This window comes from Nerophis lumbriciformis, linkage group LG22 (genome assembly GCF_033978685.3).
Source record: "Nerophis lumbriciformis linkage group LG22, RoL_Nlum_v2.1, whole genome shotgun sequence".
NCBI lineage: Eukaryota > Metazoa > Chordata > Actinopteri > Syngnathiformes > Syngnathidae > Nerophis > Nerophis lumbriciformis.
Window position 1 is genome coordinate 40,434,959 of NC_084569.2, and position 20,000 is coordinate 40,454,958.

The 20,000-nt window shown below is 38.1% G+C and overlaps 1 protein-coding gene across 1 annotated transcript in view; it reads left to right on the forward strand.

Annotated features, from left to right (window-relative positions):
- The window catches only part of ntn1b (netrin 1b), a 206,059-nt gene that overhangs the window by 108,308 nt on the left and 77,751 nt on the right, over positions 1-20,000 (forward strand). The window contains exon 3 of the mRNA XM_061973861.2: positions 1,335-1,523. Within this exon, the coding sequence (XP_061829845.2) occupies positions 1,335-1,523 (189 nt within the window). The remainder of the gene's footprint in view (positions 1-1,334; positions 1,524-20,000) is intronic.

The following is a 20,000-nucleotide window of genomic DNA, read 5'->3' on the forward strand; positions in this document are numbered from 1 at the left end:
TTGCTGTGAAATAGTAGTCCGTGTGCGGATGGAGAGATTGCGTCTTTTCATGAACCGGAAACCTGTCGCTTAGTAGGAGCCATTTTGTGGTCTTTACAGATGTAAACACACAAAGGAAATGAAACGTAATATCCGCGCGCTTCTTCTTCTTCTACGGGGGCGGGTGGTTGCTTACTGTAGAAGAAGAAGCGCTTCCTGTTCTATGGGGGCGGGTGCTTACCTTGGCGGTTGCTTGCGTAGAAGAAGAAGCACTTCCTCTTCTACGGGGAAAAAAGATGGCGGCTGTTTACCGTAGTTGCGAGACCTAAACTTTATGAAAATGAATCTTAATATTAATCCATATATAAAGCGCACCGGGTTATAAGCCGCACTGTCAGCTTTTGAGTAAATTTGTGGTTTTTAGGTGCGGCTAATAGTGCGGAAAATACGGTATATATATATATATATATATATATATATATATATATATATATATATATATATATATATATACATATATATAGCCTGTATGTATGTATGTATGTACATGTATATATGTATGTATATATACACACACACACATATATATATATATATATATATATATATATATATATATATATATATATATATATATATATATATATATATATATATATATAGCCTGTATATGTGTACATATTCTATTAATATAATGGATATATAATGAATACAATTAGATATTAAAAGTATGTGAAAGTTTAACACCTACCTTGTTTACGTCCGTGACAACCTCTTTAAGGTTTTGTAATCGATCAGAAATATCAAGCAGCTAAAGTGCGGCAAACATGGATAAATGTGTGAGATTTTTGCATTTTTCCCATCATAATTGATTGAAATGGGTATAACTTTGTATTTTTTTTAATTTTTGTATTTTGTTTTGCACCATGACTCGGGAAGGTTGTTTGCATTGGGTCATACAAGTAAAGGCTGAGCCTAACTTTATTCAAACATAATTAAGATCATTGATCTGAATTATTCGCATGGCTTCATGGCGACAAAATGGCAGCTTTTAAATTGAATGCAATCTCCTTGCGGGCTAGCTTCCTTTTTCCTAAAACCAGGGCAACATTTTTGCCAAATTATACAAAAAGTGATGGACGGTAATTGAGACACCTCTGTATTGATATTTAACGTTGAAATAATTTAAAATGAGATCTCTCCCAGTGAATATGTTATTACAGTACATGCACTATATGTAAGTGCAAGAATTTGAACCAAGACCGGCCTTTTCGCCAGCAAAAATGTCAACCTGTAAATTGTCAAGCTAAAGCTTGCGTTTTCATTGGTGGTCTTCCTGTCTGCTGCCCTACCAGCGTGCCACTGCAACCTTCACGCCCGCCGCTGCCGCTTCAACATGGAGCTGTACAAGCTGTCGGGCCGCAGGAGTGGAGGCGTGTGTCTGAACTGTCGCCACAACACGGCGGGCCGCCATTGCCACTACTGCAAGGAAGGATTCTACAGGGACATGACGAAGTCCATCTCACACCGCAGAGCTTGCAAAGGTACATTTCATATCTTTACACATATATATTATTTTGACCCGAACAGCGGGGCAATCATCGCCGGGGCCCTATTGAAATAGTTGTATCTTCTATACGTTTGGATGCCTTTTTGAGGCCATCAAACATGCACGAAAAGTCCCCATAAATTAAAGTCATTTATGGCGAAAAATTTTATATTTCGGAGGTCCTGAAAATTACATTTCAAAATTAGCTCACTAGCGGCACCTATAAAATTAGAAAAAAAATCAGCCCCTCTTACCAGTTTCACGTATCAGCACGAAAATCGCAGGACACGTCTATCATTACAGGACGCACATAAAAGTCTCAGTAACCCATGCCCGAAAAAGATCAAGCTGTCGGCCATCTTGGTTTTGCCCAGAGGTAGGTAGTAACGCGCTACATTTACTCCGTTACATCTACTTGAGTAACTTTTGGGATAAATTGTACTTCTAAGAGTAGTTTTAATGCAACATACTTTTACTTTTACTTGAGTATATTTATAGAGAAGGAACGCTACTTTTACTCCGCTACTTTTATCTACATTCAGCTCGCTACTAATTTTTATCGATCTGTTAATGCACGCTTTGTTTGTTTTGGTCTGTCAGACAGACCTTCATAGTGCCTGCGTTTCAACAAATACAGTCACTGGTGACGTTCACTCCGTTCCACCAATCAGATGCAGTCACTGGTGACGTTGGACCAATCAAACAGAGCCAGGCGGTCACATGACCTGACTTAAACAAGTTGAAAAACGTATTCGGGTGTTACCATTTAGTGGTCAATTGTACGGAATATGTACTGTTCTGTACAATCTACTAATAAAAGTTCCAATCAATCAATCAAAAGTGTGAAGGAAAAAAGATCCTTTTTTTATTTTAACCGTACATCCCGTCAAAAGCCTAAAGACTGACTGCACAGTTCCTGTCTTCACAATAAAAGTGCCGCTCCATCGCGCCTGCGCTTTCAAAATAAGAGTCTCCGAAAGCCAGCGCAAACAAGCTAGCAAGCTACGGAGTTTGCCGCCAATGTATTTCTTGTAAAGTGTATAAAAACGAATATGGAAGCTGGACAAATAAGATACCAAAAACCAACCACATTCATGTGGTATTAGACAGAAAGGAGGAACTTTTTTTCTCCTCCATTTGAAAACGAGGACGTTATCATCACTACTGTCTGATTACAATCAATGCAAGTCATCAGAATCAGGTAATACACCAACTTATATTCTTGTCTTCATGAAAGAAAGGAATCTATATGTGTTAAACATGCATGTATATTCATTAAAACACCTTTAACATGTAAACAAAAACGGCAAAATAAATAAATATAAATTATATACTGTATATATCAATGTATGTATATATATATATATGTGTGTGTGTATATATATATATATGTGTGTGTGTGTGTGTGTGTGTATATATATATATATACATGATGTATATGTGTATATATATGTATATATATATATGTGTGTGTGTGTATATATATATACATTATGTATATGTGTATATATATGTATATATATATATATGTGTGTGTGTGTGTGTGTGTGTATATATATATATATGTGTGTGTGTATATATATATATATACATATATATATATATATATATATATATATATATATATATATACCGTATTTTCCGCACTATAAGGCGCACCGGATTATTAGCCGCACCTTCAATGAATTACATATTTCATAACTTTGTCCACCAATAAGCCGCCCCGGATTATAAGCCGCGCCTACGCTGCGCTAAAGGGAATGTCAAAAAAACAGTCAGATAGTTCAGTCAAACTTTAATAATATATTGAAAACCAGCGTTCTAACAACTCTGTCCCAAAATGTACGCAAATGTGCAATCACAAACATAGTAAAATTCAAAATGGTGTAGAGCAATAGCAACATAATGTTGCTCGAACGTTAATGTCACAACACACAAAATAAACATAGCGCTCACCTTCTGAAGTTATTCTTCATTCGTAAATCCTTCGAATTCTTCGTCTTCGGTGTCCGAATTGAAAAGTTGCGCAAGCGTGGGATGCAAAATGGCCGGTTCCGTCTCGTCGAAATCATCGGAGTCAGTGTCGCTGTTGTTGTCCAGTAGTTCTGTGAATCCTGCCTTCCGGAAAGCTCGGACCACAGTTGTGACCGAAATATCTGCCCAGGCATTTACGATCCACTGGCAAATGTTGGCGTATGTCGTCCGGCGCTGTCTGCCCGTCTTAGTGAAGGTGTGTTCGCCTTCGGAGCTGTGTGAAAAAAGCCACCCGGCCTCTTCGCGTAAACTTCCCTTAACCACTCGCTCATCTTTTCTTCATCCATCCATCCCTTCGAGTTAGCTTTTATGATGACGCCGGCTGGAAAGGTCTCTTTTGGCAAGGTCTTCCTTTTGAATATCACCATGGGTGGAAGTTTCTGGCCATTAGCATGGCAAGCTAGAACCACAGTGAAGGATGACTTCTCATTCCCTGTGGTGCGAATATTCACCGTACGTGCTCCCGTTCCACAGTGCGGTTCACAGGAATATCAGTTGCTGTGAAATACGGTAGTAATCCGTGTGCGGATGGAGAGATTGCGTCTTTTTATGAACCGGATCCTTGTCGCTTAGTAGGAGCCATTTTGTGGTCTTTACAGATGTAAACAGGAAATGAAACGTACGGTGATATCCGCGCGTTTTTTCTTCTTCTTCCGGGGGCGGGTGGTTGCTTACAGTAGAAGAAGAAGCGCTTCCTGTTCTATGGGGGCGGGTGCTTTCCTTGGCGGTTGCTTGCGTAGAAGAAGAAGCGCTTCCTGTTCTACCGGGAAAAAAGATGGCGGCTGTTTACCGAAGTTGCGAGATCGAAACTTTATGAAAATGAATCGTAATAAAGCGCACCGGGTTATAAGGCGCACTGTCAGCTTTTGAGAAAATGTGTGGTTTTTAGGTGCGCCTTATAGTGCGGAAAATACGGTATATGTATTTTTTTTTTTATTTATTTTTTTTTGGTGAAAAAATAGGTCGTACTTTAACACACTCTTCCTCGGGACTTTGACCAAATGAGACGTGGTTAAAATGACCGATACTACACATATAGACAATGATACATTGCGAACACATTTTTCCTACGCCATAACGTATGGCCGTGGTATGGCACCAATCTTTGCTCTGATTGTTTTTGGCAATTTTTTGGTGAAAAAATGGGTCGTTCTTTAACAAACTCCTTCTAGGGACTTTGACCAAATAAGATGCAATTTTTCCCGTTCAAAAAACAACTTCCTTTTTTGTCCTAATTAAGAGGAATGTTTTGATGGTGGAATGGTTGAAGTAGGTTGAAAAATGTGGGAGGAGTAGTCGCCAGAAAAAAGGGTGGAAATAGGGCTTTGGAAGACCAGGAATTCTGGGAAATGCTGGAATTTTTTTTTAACTTGGAAAAGGGGTAGTTTGAATTTCCAGGATGAGTGGAATATGTTGAAGGTGGAATGGTTTGAATCGGTTGAAACATGTGGAAATGGTGGAAGATTGAAAAATGGCCAATTCATTTTGAATGGGAAAAACCTGGAATTCTGAGAAATCTGGGAATTTTTGGAATTTGTCAAGGGAATGCCCGCGATTCCCTGAATAGGCTGAACAGTTTGAAGTTGGAACGGTTTGAATCGGATGAGAAATGTGGAAGGTAGAGAGAGCGCTCCAAAATCTGGAGAAGAAGAACTAGAAGAAGTTGAATAAATAGATGAATTTTGGTGTAGAAAACAATGTGTGTGAATGTTTTGGAGCATTCACACAATTATGTACGTTTTACAGTGAATGAAGCGTTTTAAGAGTTGAGATGCAATTTTGTTTAATTCTCATACGACAGTGATATTGGAGCTTCGTGTATTGGCCAATACCGATAAACACAAATCATAGTGCGTCATTTTATTAAAAAAGGCTTGATGAAGTTAAATACCGTATTTTCCGCACCATAAGCCGCCCTGGGTTATAAGCCGCGCCTTCAATGAACGGCATATTTCAAAACTTTGTCCACCTATAAGCCGCCCCGTGTTATAAGCCGCATCTAACTGCGCTAAAGGAATGTCAAAAAAACAGTCAGATAGGTCAGTCAAACTTTAATTATATATTAAAAACCAGCGTGATGTGGGCGCGCATGGAGTCGTATATCAACATGGACGGAGCTGCGTGAAAAAAGCCACCCGGCCTCTTCGCGTAAACTTACCTTAACCACTCGCTCATCTTTTCTTCATCCATCCATCCCTTCGAGTTAGCTTTTATGATGACGCCGGCTGGAAAGGTCTCTTTTGGCAAGGTCTTCCTTTTGAATATCACCATGGGTGGAAGTTTCTGGCCATTAGCATGGCAAGCTAGAACCACAGTGAAGGATGACTTCTCATTCCCTGTGGTGCGAATATTCACCGTACGTGCTCCCGTTGTATCCACAGTGCGGTTCACAGGAATATCAAAAGTCAGTGGAACCTCGTCCATGTTGATAATGTTCTCTGGCCGGATCTTTTTTTCAGCTATCTTGTTTTTACAATATGCACGGAAAGTAGCCAGCTTTTCTTGAAAGTCTTTAGGCAGTTGCTGTGAAATAGTAGTCCGTGTGCGGATGGAGAGATTGCGTCTTTTCATGAACCGGAAACCTGTCGCTTAGTAGGAGCCATTTTGTGGTCTTTACAGATGTAAACACACAAAGGAAATGAAACGTAATATCCGCGCGCTTTTTCTTCTTCTACGCGGGCGGGTGGTTGCTTACAGTAGAAGAAGAAGCGCTTCCTGTTCTATGGGGGCGGGTGCTTACCTTGGCGGTTGCTTGCGTAGAAGAAGAAGCACTTCCTCTTCTACGGGGAAAAAAGATGGCGGCTGTTTACCGTAGTTGCGAGACCGAAACTTTATGAAAATGAATCTTAATATTAATCCATATATAAAGCGCACCGGGTTATAAGCCGCACTGTCAGCTTTTGAGTAAATTTGTGGTTTTTAGGTGCGGCTAATAGTGCGGAAAATACGGTATTTAGAAAACGAGGGTAGGTGTGAAAACCTCTTTGGCTGTCAGTCGACTGCGCCATACATGATGTTCATTTCCCACGCTACGTGCAGGAGTCTAACAGCAGCAGCAAAGAAAATCGAGTAGAAGAAGACCTCGATGTCTGAAGGTGTGACCTGTCACGACTCATGTCATGGTTCAGCTATGAAAGGAATTCTTTGGAAAGTCGGGAGAAAAGGAGCCACCTGTCTTGGCAGCGCTGACGTGACCCGTGTAGCCGCCGAGCGTTTTGGGTGAATGCCTGCCGAGGCAAACATAACAAAGTGCAGCAGAGGTGTGAGCTGATCCACAAAACAAGGCTGGCTAATCCACTAGAGACACACTACATTGACACAGGTGGGGAACATACCTTTGGTCAGGAGAGGACACGGCTCAGATGAACGCTCGTACTCGAAAGGTTCCTGACTGGTTCTCCTATCAAATATTTGCTTACGCTTATAATTGATCTGTTTCGGACACGTAAACAAGCCACATTAAAAAAGATAATGTGGCTAAATTTGAACAAAATATATTTTTCAAACCAAATATACTCTCCATCTGCACAATTTAAATAAAAAAGCATGTTTAGTACAATATTTTCATCAGCAAAAAACAATAGTATTATTAGAAATATATATTTTGTATTTTGTATCCTTTTATTGTTATTATATATATTTTAATAATGTATTATATTACAATATTTTATGCATACATTTGAATTATTTTTAATTGTGATTATTTTACTCATAAAAACAAAAATACTATTTATGTACACAATTCAAATAAAAAAAACATTTACCTTTATCTGCAACAAGCATTAGTAATATCAAAAATATATTTTGTAATTTTAATAAATTATTTTATTTTTTATTTGTATTGTTTGTTTTATATTATAATTCTATAACATAATTCGATATTCACATTTTTCATTTATACATTTTATTTATTCTACTTTTAATTATTTAATACAAATACATTCCACCAATTAATTTCAAACACAACAAAGTAAAAATGCTCTTTATTTGCACAATTCAAATAAAAAAGCATCTCCAATACAATATCTTCTTCTGCAAATAACAATATTAATTTAAAAAAAAATGTTGTGTAATTGTATTTATTTTATTTTGTTATTCTTTTATTTGTATCATATTTGTTTTGTAATAAAATAATTATTTTAATATAATGTAATATAATGTATCAGAAATATTAAATATTTGTAATCTATTTTTTATTGATATATCTTTATTTTTTGTATTGATTATTTAAAAAAAACAAAAAAAACTTATTTCCTAAAATATACTGTCTAAAATTTTTTTTTTCCATGCTTTTTGCCCATTTTCGGGGTTTTGTTTACTTTTTCAATTAATGCCAAAGCGGCATAGTAGTTACGAATTGACTTCACAAAGCTTTTCATTCCCTCTTACACCAGGGGTGTCCAAACCTTTTGAATTGGGGGCTGCAATGGGCTAAAAAAATTTGGTTGCGGGCCAAAAGCATATATATATATATATATATATATATATATATATATATATATAACGATTAATTAATATAATTAGATATTAAGATTATGTGAAAGTTCGACTCCTACCTTGTTTACTTCCGTGACAACCTCCTTAAAGTTTTGTAATCAATCAGTTAAAATGTGTCAAACATGGATAAAAGTGTGGAGAGTGTTTCGCATTTTCCCATCATGCTACATAATGGATTTAAATGGGTGTAATTTGGAATTTTTTTATGGTGCAAGAACATTTTTTTATAATATCCACAAAGTTCAGTGAGCAGGTTGTGTTTATATGTGATAGAGATGCGCGGATAGGCAATTATTTCATCCGCAACCGCATCAGAAAGTCGTCAACCATCCGCCATCCACCCGATGTAACATTTGATCAGAACCGTACCCGCCCGCCATCCGCCCGCACCCGCCCGTTGTTATATATCTAATATAGACGATGCAAGGCATTAGTGAGGTTATAAAGCTTTTGCCTGTTAAAGAAAGGAGACTGATCCAATGCAGCACTGACATTCGCGTGCCACGCTGTCACGACCCAGACGCACACCAGTGCGCAATCATATGGGAGCCGCGCTGAGCGCACCTCCAAGCGCGTCTCGCTGCCGGCGACGGCCGGGTATGGGCCCAACGCTCCAGCGCCATCCATTTTCAGGGCTAGTTGATTCGGCAGGTGGGTTGTTACACACTCCTTAGCGGGTTCCGACGTCCATGGCCACCGTCCTGCTGTCTATATCAACCAGGGTGAGCCCCACCCCCTTCGTGAGCGCACTGCGCGCGGAGTGACCCCTGTTACGCGCCCCCGGCAACAGGGGTGGCGGGCAGGCAACCTGCGCGGGCGGAGCGCGCGGAGTGACCCCTGTTACGAGCCCCCGACCACGGGGGTGGCGGGCAGGTAAGCTGCTTACCTGCTGCGCGTGGCAGCGAAGGCGGACGAGGCGGGGTGTCGGTGCGGTGGGCGCGGTGGTGACCCTGGACGTGCGTCGGGCCCTTCTCGCGGATCGCCTCAGCTACGGCTCCCGGTGGGGCCCTCTCAGGGTAAGGGGCCTCGGTCCAGGACCCCGGCGAGGCGTCGGGGGCCTTCTCCGCTCCGTAAAAGTGTCCATCTCTTTTCTTTTTTCTTCTTCTGTTGTGGCATATGCTGCTCGTTTTTCGTATGTGGGTAACAACATTTAACTATGTATATATATTTCCGACTTGGTTTAACTGCCACCCGCCTGAATCTATTTAAAATCAATTTTTTTTTAATTTCAACCGCCCGACCCGACCCGACCAGACCCGCGGATAAAATCTAATTTTTTTAAATTTCATCCGCCCGATCCGCGGATAATCCGCGGACTCCGCGGTTGTGCCCGCAAACCGCGCATCTCTAATATGTGACCATGTCTGTTACGATTTCGTGTCGGTTGCCTTTTTTTCTTTTTTGCACAATGACTAGATAAGGTTGTTTGCATTGGGTCATATAAGTAAATGCTGCACATTGTTCCTTTCAGGCCATACTTGAAGGTCATTGGCCTGAATTCCTCACATTGTCCTCTTGATGGCGAAAAAATGGCATAATTAAAGTCAGTCTTTTAAAATGAATGCAGTCAAAATTCCTTATGTTTCGCAGGCCAAATTGAAGACATCGGCGGGCCGTAGTTTGGACACCCCTGCCTTAGACCTATCAAACCTATTTTTTTTTCTTTTTCATATAAACTCTGGACATCGCCTGGAGTATAAACACATGACGATTGAACTGAATCTTAGTTGTCAATTGAGTTTATTGTTCGTACATGATTATTTGTAGTAAATACAATTATTTACATAAGTTAACAAACAATAATACATTTAAAATCTATTATAAATGGACTTGAACTGCATTTTTATTGGTTGTGTCTTTTATGCACACACTCAGGCTCTTATAACCAATTATATTTCTGGTCGCCAAGAGTAATATTACAACACTCACTAGGCTGCAGTTTTTCCTTCGTGGCGTCATAAAGTTGACAGTTTGAGCGCCTTTTCTCACAAAAATAAAGCAAACAATCATTTTGATTGCATTTACCAAAATTAATCTATTTCTTCTTCTTCTTCTCCTTCTTCTTCTCCTCCTCCAGATGTTTTTGTGCTCTACCTTCCACATTTTTCATCCGATTCAAACCGTTCCAACTTCAAACTGTTCAGCCTATCCGGGAATCGTGGGCTTTCCCTTGACAAATTCCAAAAATTCCCAGATTTCCCAAAATTCCAGGACATTTCTCCCATTCAAAATGAATTGGCCATTTTTCAAACTTCCACCATTTCCACATTTTTCAACCGATTCAAACCATTCCACCTTCAACATATCCCACTCATATATAATGATAATAATGCATATGTTCCTTTTTGCCTGTACTTAAATGTGTAATAGAAATTATTTATATTATTCGCATGTGAAGAATGCTGTATAATAGACTGTATTTATATTATTCACATGTGAATAATGCTCTATATTAGACTGTATTTATGTTATTCACATGTGAATAATGCTGTATAATAGACTATTTATATTATTCACATGTGAATAATGCTGTATAATAGACTGTATTTATATTATTCACATGTGAATAATGCTCTATAATAGACTGTATTTATGTTATTCACATGTGAATAATGCTGTATAATAGACTATTTGTATTATTCACATGTGAATAATGCTGTATAATAGACTGTATTTATGTTATTCACATGTGAATAATGCTGTATAATAGACTTTATTTATATTATTCACATGTGAATAATAGACTGTTTATCTTATTCACATGTGAATAATGCTGTATAATAGACTGTATTTATATTATTCACATGTAAATAATGCTATATAATAGACTGTACTTATATTATTCACATGTGAATAATGCTGTATAATAGACTATATTTATATTATTCACATGTGAATAATGCTGTATAATAGACTGTATTTATATTATTCACATGTGAATAATGCTGTATAATAGACTGTATTTATATTATTCACATGTGAATAGTGCTATATAATCGACTGTACTTATATTATTCACATGTGAATAATGCTGTATAATAGACTGTATTTATATTATTCACATGTGAATAATGCTGTATAATAGACTGTATTTATGTTATTCACATGTGAATAATGCTGTATAATAGACTGTATTTATATTATTCACTTGTGAATAATGCTGTATAATAGACTGTATTTATATTATTCACATGTGAATAATGCTGTATAATAGACTGTATTTATGTTATTCACATGTGAATAATGCTTTATAATAGACTGTATTTATATTATTCACATGTGAATAATGCTGATACACTATTTATGTTATTCACATGTGAATAATGCTGTATAATAGACTGTATTTATATTATTCACTTGTGATTAATACTGTATAATAGACTATGTATGTTATTCACATGTGAATAATGCTGTATAATAGACTGTATTTATATTATTCACATGTAAAAAAAAAAATACCTAAGTGGTTATTGTTTATTGTGAGCGAACTGTGGTGCTGAATTCCCCCCAGGGATCAATAAAGTACTTTCTATTCTATTCTATTCTATTCTATCCTGGACATTCAAACTATCATTTTTCCAAGTTCAAAAACATTCCAGGCATTCCCTTTTTTCCAAATCCTATTTCCACCCTTTTTTCTGTCGTCTACTCCTGCCACATTTTTCAACCCACTTGAACCGTTCCACTGTCAAAACATTCCTCTTAATCTGGACAAAAATCTAAGTTTGTTTTTTTCAACTGGAAAAATTCCCCGGTTTTCCCGAAATTCCAAGAATTCCATAACAGCATTTCTCAATTAAAAATGTTACTACCTCAACTTTTCTCGACCGATTTGAAAAATGCCAACACCAACCATTTCAACTCAATCAGAACATTCACATTTTTTTTTTTTAGCATTTTCTAAAAAAAAAAATCCCGCTTTTTTCAAAATTTCCAGGAAGTTCCCATTGAAATGAATGGGACATTTTTTCCAAGAACCACAATTCCTACATTTTTCAACCTATTCAACCCATTCCAACTTCAACACATTCCACTCATCCTGGACATCCAAACTTAACACTTTCCCAAGTTCCAAACCAAATTCCGGTTTTCCTGGAAATTCAAACTTTAGCCTAGGGTTTGTTCTTGAGTTAGAATGCATAAAAAAAAGAAAAAGGTGTGCTGTTGTCTTCCATAGTGATTGTGAATGATTCCCAAAAAGTGCAGTTCCCCTTCAAAGCTTTGTAACACAAACAGATCAGTTTGCTGCATGCGGTGTTGGACAAAAGCTTGATGGATCACCCGCACTTCCAAACGGTCCTTTTCCAGCGTTGTTTCACTCGGCCAGTCTAAACATTTTCACACATTTGGAGGGGAGTTAGGTTCCGAGTGGCAGGTTAATGCAAGAGAGGTTCTCTTGGTGATGTAGCGACAACCATTGATCTCTTCTGAGCTTTTCTAAACAGCCGGATCAGCACCGGCACCATGGCTCCAGGACACTTACCCCTCTCCTAGTTTTGGTGTGTCCAAACTACGGCCCTTCAATCTGGCCCGTGAGATGGCAGGAGTTGTATAAGCAAACTAAACTGGTTGCATATCATATTCTAATAGCCAACAGTCTTATTGCTGCAAGTTTGTCGCCATCTAGTGACCAACAAAAGTTACTCAACAATTAATTGTATTTTTATGAATTGTACTTGCAAGGAGTCACAGCTGGGGTTGTACGGTGTACCGGTACTAATGAATCAAAAAACAGTACTATACTCTGTTTGAAAAGTACCGGTTTGCCATTTATTTATTTATTTTCTACAGGCATGACGGCGCGTCGTCGTCACGTGGTGACATTGCTGGTTTTACGAGCAGAGGAGCATGTTGGGCAGCGCACACACTAAGGCTGCAGCTAACGATTATTTTTCTATCGATTAATCTGTAGATTATTTTTTCGATTAATCGGTTAATCTATAGATTTTTTTTTCGATTAATCTATAGATTATTTTTCCTTTTACCGATTTTTTTTTTTTTAATTTAAAATGAAGATGAAAAAATAAATGTAGGCCAGTTTTTTCAAAAGGCATGGCTTTAATCTACCCCCAAAAAAGTATGGCCACTCAGTCAACATTGACAACAACATGACAAAACATTCTGTAACAATGTAAACATTTAAAACTTTTAACATTTAACAAAATTAAAAGTAGCTTATTTGCTTTTTAATGTGCAAATATAAAAGTAAACATCCAGTGCGAATCTTAATATTCTGCAATAGTATAAGCATTTCAAAAGTAAAAGTATTGCTTATTTTGCTTTAAAATGTGCAAAAATAAAGATAAACATCCAATACAAAAAAGTGCAAAACGGAAATATTCTGTAACAAGTGTAAACATTTCAACAAAAGTAAAAGTATTGCTTATTTGCTAAAATGTGCAAAAATAAAGCTAAACATCCAATACAAAAAAGTGTACAGTGTAAACATTTCAACAAAAGTAAAAGTATTGCTTATTGTGCTTAATAACACAACAATGATAGTATGATTAAAGTGAAAGTTAATTGTTAGTTTGTACATAGTATATGTAACTGTTAATGTTGTAAAAGGTATTTGCACAACTAATTAACGTTAGCGTTTGTGACACGTCTTGTGCCGTGGGGTTCTTTCAGGACCGACAGACTGAACGCCAGACGGCTTTGCCAGGTTTACAATCTTTTAATTTTACAAAGTATTTTCTCTTCCAACTCTTTTCTCTTTCTTTCCTCGCTTTTCAGCTCCTCTTCCTCGCTCGCTCGTCGTCCTCTGTCTCTCCTCCTCTCTCGCTCCACGTCAGCTTCACTCTGGTTCCTTCCCGTCTCTCTTCCCTATCTCTCTGCTGCTCCCCTTTTCTTCAGCGAGAGGAGATTGGATGATCGTGCGATTGCGGCGTCGCTCCCGGCGCGCCCCGCCTCGCCGCTCGTTCGCCGGCCCCGCCTCTCCACAGCGTTAAAGAGGAGCGCGTCTTTGTAAACACTGAACAGGCAGGCCAAACGCGCCTCTCAGAGCGAAACGGTGCTTTAGTTTATGAATTTACAACGCAGATACAAATGACACATTCATGTTTTTGTGTAATGATGACAACGTATACTCACGCGGACGATTGACTAGTTGATAGTGATGGCAAGAACGCTGTCGGGTGTTTTCTTTTCAAATGTTCCTTCATAGCCGTTGTGCTGCTATGATAGGCCATTTCTGCTCGACACAGTGTGCATACAACAACATTATTAGGCCGTTTATTGAAATACTCCCACACTTTTGACGACTTTTGGCGTGCTTTTTTCCCCCTCGCTCGCAGCGCTTGCATCGTCTGCTTTGCGCTCCGCCATGACAGTAGTGTGACGTAAATATGCGACGCATCGACGCACAAAAACGGCGTCGACGTATTTACGTAACCGATGACGTCGACGCATCGTTTCAGCCTTAGCACACACACAGAGTACTTACAAGCAGACACAGGGTATAGACAGAAAAGGGAGAATGGACGCATTTTGGTGTAAAAAGTAAAGATAAAGGTGAAGTTATAACACTGAAACACCCTCAGGAAGAGCTGCTTTAAGACATGGCTAACTAGCTAGCAGCTAACATCCATCCACAGTGTTTTAGCTACTTCTAAATCACTAATGTTTGTCTCCATGGCGACGAATAAAGTGAGTTTCTTCTGGAGGACGAGGAATAGCTAAACATGCTTCACTACACACCGTAGGAGGATACAATAGCTCACCGGCGTCACAATGTAAACAAATTCCATGGGTGGATCTACACCCGACATCCACTGTAATGATACCAATAACAATAGCGTATCTAGTCGATCCTACTATGATTACATCGATATTTTTTATCGTCACAAAATCTTTTTTCCTTTTTTTAAAATGTATATTATGTTTATAAAGTCAGTAAATACGTCCCTGGACACATGAGGACTTTGAATATGACCAATGTATGATCCTGTAACTACTTGGTATCGGATCCATACCTAAATGTGTGGTATCATCCAAAACTAATGTAAAGTATCAAAGAAGGAGAAGAATAAGTGATTATTACATTTTAACAGAAGTGTTCTGTATTTTTCAGACTATAAGTCGCAGTTTTTTTTCATAGTTTGGCCGGGGGTGCGACTTATACTCAGGAGCGACTTATGTGTGAAATGATGAACACATTATAATATTATTGATTTCATTCACGTAAGAGACTAGACGTATAAGATTTCATGGGATTTAGCGATTAGATTGTTTGGTAAACGTATAGCATGTTCTATATGTTATAGTTATTTGAATGACTCTTACCATAATATGTTACGTTAACATACCAGTTGGTTATTTATGCCTCATATAACGTACACTTATTCAGCCTGTTGTTCACTATTCTTCATTTATTTTAAATTGCCTTTCAAATGTCTATTCTTGCTGTTGGCTTTTATCAAATAATTTTCCCCAAAAAATGCGACTTATACTCCAGTGCGAATTATATATGTTTTTTTACTTCTTTATTATGCATTTTCGGCCGGTGCGACTTATACTCCGGAGCGACTTATACTCCGAAAAATACGGTAGATAGAACATGTTAAAACAGAAAATAAGCAGATATTAACAGTAAACTAGGAGTCTTTGTTTGTTTACTTACTACTAAAAGACAAGTTGTCTAGTATGTTCACTATTTTATTTAAGGACTAAATTACAATAATAAACATATGTTTCATGTACACTAAGATTTTTTGTTCAAATAAAGACAATGATGCCATTTTTTTGTGGTCCCCTTTATTTAGAAAAGTATCGAAATATTTAATTTTAATTAGGGGTGTCCCGATAGCAATATTTTGGTACTTGTACCAAAATGTATTTCAATATTTTTTGATAGTTTTCGATGCTTTTCTAAATAAAGTTGATCACAAAAAATGTCATTATTGTCTTTATTTGAACAAAAAGTCTTAGGGTACATGAAACATATGTTTATTATTGTCATTTAGTCCTTAAATAAAATAGTGAACATACTAGACCAGTGGTTCTCAAATGGGGGTACGCGTACCCCTGGGGGTACTTGAAGGTATGCCAAGGGGTACGTGAGATTTTTAAAAAATATTCTAAAAATAGCAACAATTCAAAAATCCTTTATAAATATATTTATTGAATGATACTTCAACAAAATATGAATGTAAGTTCATAAACTCAGTGAAGCACAAGCTCAGGTTTCTCACTAAAATGCAAAGAAATGCAACAAGGCAATATTCAGTGTTGACAGCTAGATTTTTTGTGGACATGTTCCATAAATATTGATTTTAAAGATTTCTTTTTTTGTGAAGAAATGTTTAGAATTAAGTTGATGAATCCAGATGGATCTCTATTACAATCCCCAAAGAGGGCACTTTAAGTTGATGATTACTTCTATGTGTAGAAATCTTTATTTATAATTGAATCACTTGTTTATTTTTCAACAAGTTTTTAGTTATTTTTATATCTTTTATTCCAAATAGTTCAAGAAAGACCACTACAAATGAGCAATATTTTGCACTGTTATACAATTTAATAAATCAGAAACTGATGACATAGTGCTGTATTTTACTTCTTTATCTCTTTTTTTCAACCAAAAATGCTTTGCTCTGATTAGGGGGTACTTGAATTAAAAAAATGTTCACAGGGAGTACATCGCTGAAAAAAGGTTGAGAACCACTGACCTAGACAACTTGTCTTTTAGTAGTAAGTAAACAAACAAAGACTCCTAATTAGTCTGCAGTAACATATTGTGTCATTTATACACCTATTATTTTGTACACATTATGAGGGACAAACTGTATAAATGGATTATTAACCTACTTGTTCATTTACTGTTAATATCTGCTTATTTTCTGATTCAACATGTTCTATGTACACTTCTGTTAAAATGTAATAATCACTTATTCTTCTCTTCTTTGATACTTTACATTAGTTTTGGATGATGCCACACATTTAGGTATCGATGTGATACCAAGTAGTTACAGGATCATACATTGGTCATATTCAAAGTCCTCATGTGTCCAGGGACGTATTTACTGACTTTATAAACATAATATGATTTTTTTAAAAAGGAAGAAAGATTTTGACGATAAAAAATATCAATGTAGTCATAGTAGTATCGACTAGATACGCTCTTGTATTTGGTATCATTACAGTGGATGTCAGGTGTAGATCCACCCATGGCATTTGTTTACATTGTGACGCCGGTGAGCTATTGTATCCTCCTATGGTGTGTAGTGAAGCATATTTAGCTATTCCTCGTCCTGCAATGTATGTTTTTTTCTGCACCATGACTAAGGAAGGTTATTTGGATTGGGTCATATGAGTAATTGCTGTGCTGTGACTAGAGTTATCCCGATACCAATATTTTGGTACCGGTACCAAAATGTATTTCGATACTTTTCTAAATAAAGGGGACCACAAAAAAATGTCATTATTTCCTTTATTTGAACAAAAAATCTTAAGAGTACATGAAACATATGTTTATTATTGTCATTTAGTCCTTAAATAAAATAGTGAACATACTAGTAAGAAACTTACTTTATTTGTCGCCACGGAGACGAGGATTAGTAATTTAGAAGTAGCTAAAACACTGCTGACTGCGACACCTCTTCCTGAGGGTGTTTCAGTGTTATAACCAGTGTTGGGACTAACGCGTTACAAAGTAACGCGTTACTGTAACGCCGCTAGTTTCGGCGGTAACTACCGTATTTTCCGCACCATAAGGCGCCCTGGGTTAAAAGCCGCGCCTTCAATGAACGGCATATTTCAAAACTTTGTCCACCTATAAGCCGCCCGGTGTTGTAAGCCGCATCTAACTGCGCTAAAGGAATGTCAAAAAAACAGTCAGATAGGTCAGTCAAACTTTAATAATATATTAAAAACCAGCGTTCTAACAACTCTGTTCACTCCCAAAATGTACGCAAATGTGCAATCACAAACATACGTATATCAACATGGACAGCTGCGTGAAAAAAGCCACCCGGCCTCTTCGCGTAAACTTAAACTTACCTTAACCACTCGCTCATCTTTTCTTCATCCATCCCTTCAAGTTAGCTTTTATGATGACGCCGGCTGGAAAGGTCTCTTTTGGCAAGGTCTTCCTTTTGAATATCACCATGGGTGGAAGTTTCTGGCCATTAGCATGGCAAGCTAGAACCACAGTGAAGGATGACTTCTCATTCCCTGTGGTGCGAATATTCACCATACGTGCTCCCGTTGTATCCACGGTGCGTTTCACAGGAATATCAGTTGCTGTGAAATAGTAATCCGTGTGCGGATGGAGAGATTGCGTCTTTTCATGAACCGGATCCCTGACGCTTAGTAGGAGCCATTTTGTGGTCTTTACAGATGTAAACACACAAAGGAAATGAAACGTACGGTGATATCCGCGCGCTTTTTCTTCTTCTACGCGGGCGGGTGGTTGCTTACAGTAGAAGAAGAAGCGCTTCCTGTTCTATGGGGGCGGGTGCTTACCTTGGCGGTTGCTTGCGTAGAAGAAGAAGCGCTTCCTGTTCTACCGGGAAAAAAGATGGCGGCTGTTTACCGAAGTTGCGAGATCGAAACTTTATGAAAATGAATCGTAATATTTATCCATATATAAAGCGCACCGGGTTAAAAGGCGCACTGTCAGCTTTTGAGAAAATTTTTGGTTTTTAGGTGCGGCTAATAGTGCGGAAAATACGGTAGTAATCTAACGCGTTATTTTGTATATTCAGTAACTCAGTTACCGTTACTACATGATGCGTTACTGCGTTATTTTACGTTACTTTTCATGTAGTATCGGCTAGAAACAGAAGATCTGAGTGTGTTTTTTTGCAGCGGTGGAAAAGAAAAGGCGTGCTTTGTGTGGGTGGGGGCGGGGGGGACTCCATACCGCAGTTGAGGAGCGCAGGGGAGACGTTCCTCCAGGGCCTATGTACGTCTTCGGCGCTAACAACCTTCACTTTACCCGGCAGTGGGTCTTTACAGCTGAGGGTGAAGGACAAGACCGGCGGTTTGTTGCAACTTTGTGACTTTATTGGACGCAGCCATCCACCAAGATAGAGCACCTGCACGCACTCACTGTCGCCGCTCGCTCACCTCTCTCGCCCACTCACTCACTGACGTCACTCACCTCATATGCTGTCATATCTTAATGGGCCACACACACACACATACGCTACTCTCATAACAACTAACAAGACATCATGGCGAAGCCAGAAGTCGAGTTTCTTAACATGGAGACATTCTCAATACTTTTCTTTTGTCGAGCACAAAGAAAATAACATTTTAGTTAAATGTAAGTTGTGTCTTGGATCAAAGATCCTATCTACTGAAAGTTAAAGTGCCATTATGTTGCAGCTGTTTAAAATAGTTTTGTCAATTTGTTCTGGCCTGAAATAAATTGGCCTTTTGAAACATATCTTTGTCTTTGTGTGTTGTATGTAGAGCACATTGCTTAGCAGAGTTCAGTGATGCAAATGCATGACAAGTTGATCAACACATTGTATTATTCTCCAGTGCAATAACAGTACTGAAATGAAGGCTAAAAGGGCATTAATGGGAGCCTTAAAAAAAGGGGGGGAAAAAGAAGTAACTAAATAGTTACTTTTCACAGTAATGCATTACTTTTTGGTGTAAGTAACTGAGTTAGTAACTGAGTTACTTTTGAAATAAAGTAACTGTAACTAGTTACTGGTTTTCAGTAACTAACCCAACACTGGTTATAACTTCACCTTTATCTTGACTTTTTACACCAAAATGCGTCCGTTCTCCCTTTTCTGTCTACACACTGTGTCTGCTTGTAAGTACTCTGTGTGTGTGTGTGCGCTGCCCAACATGCTCCTCTGCTCGTAAAACCAGCAATGTCAAATTGTTTAAGCCCAATGCGGCCCCCTAACCCTCCCCAGTCAGAAACATTGGACACCCCTGCCGTCGAGCTTTTAGGATCAAACCCAAACATCTTTGATTG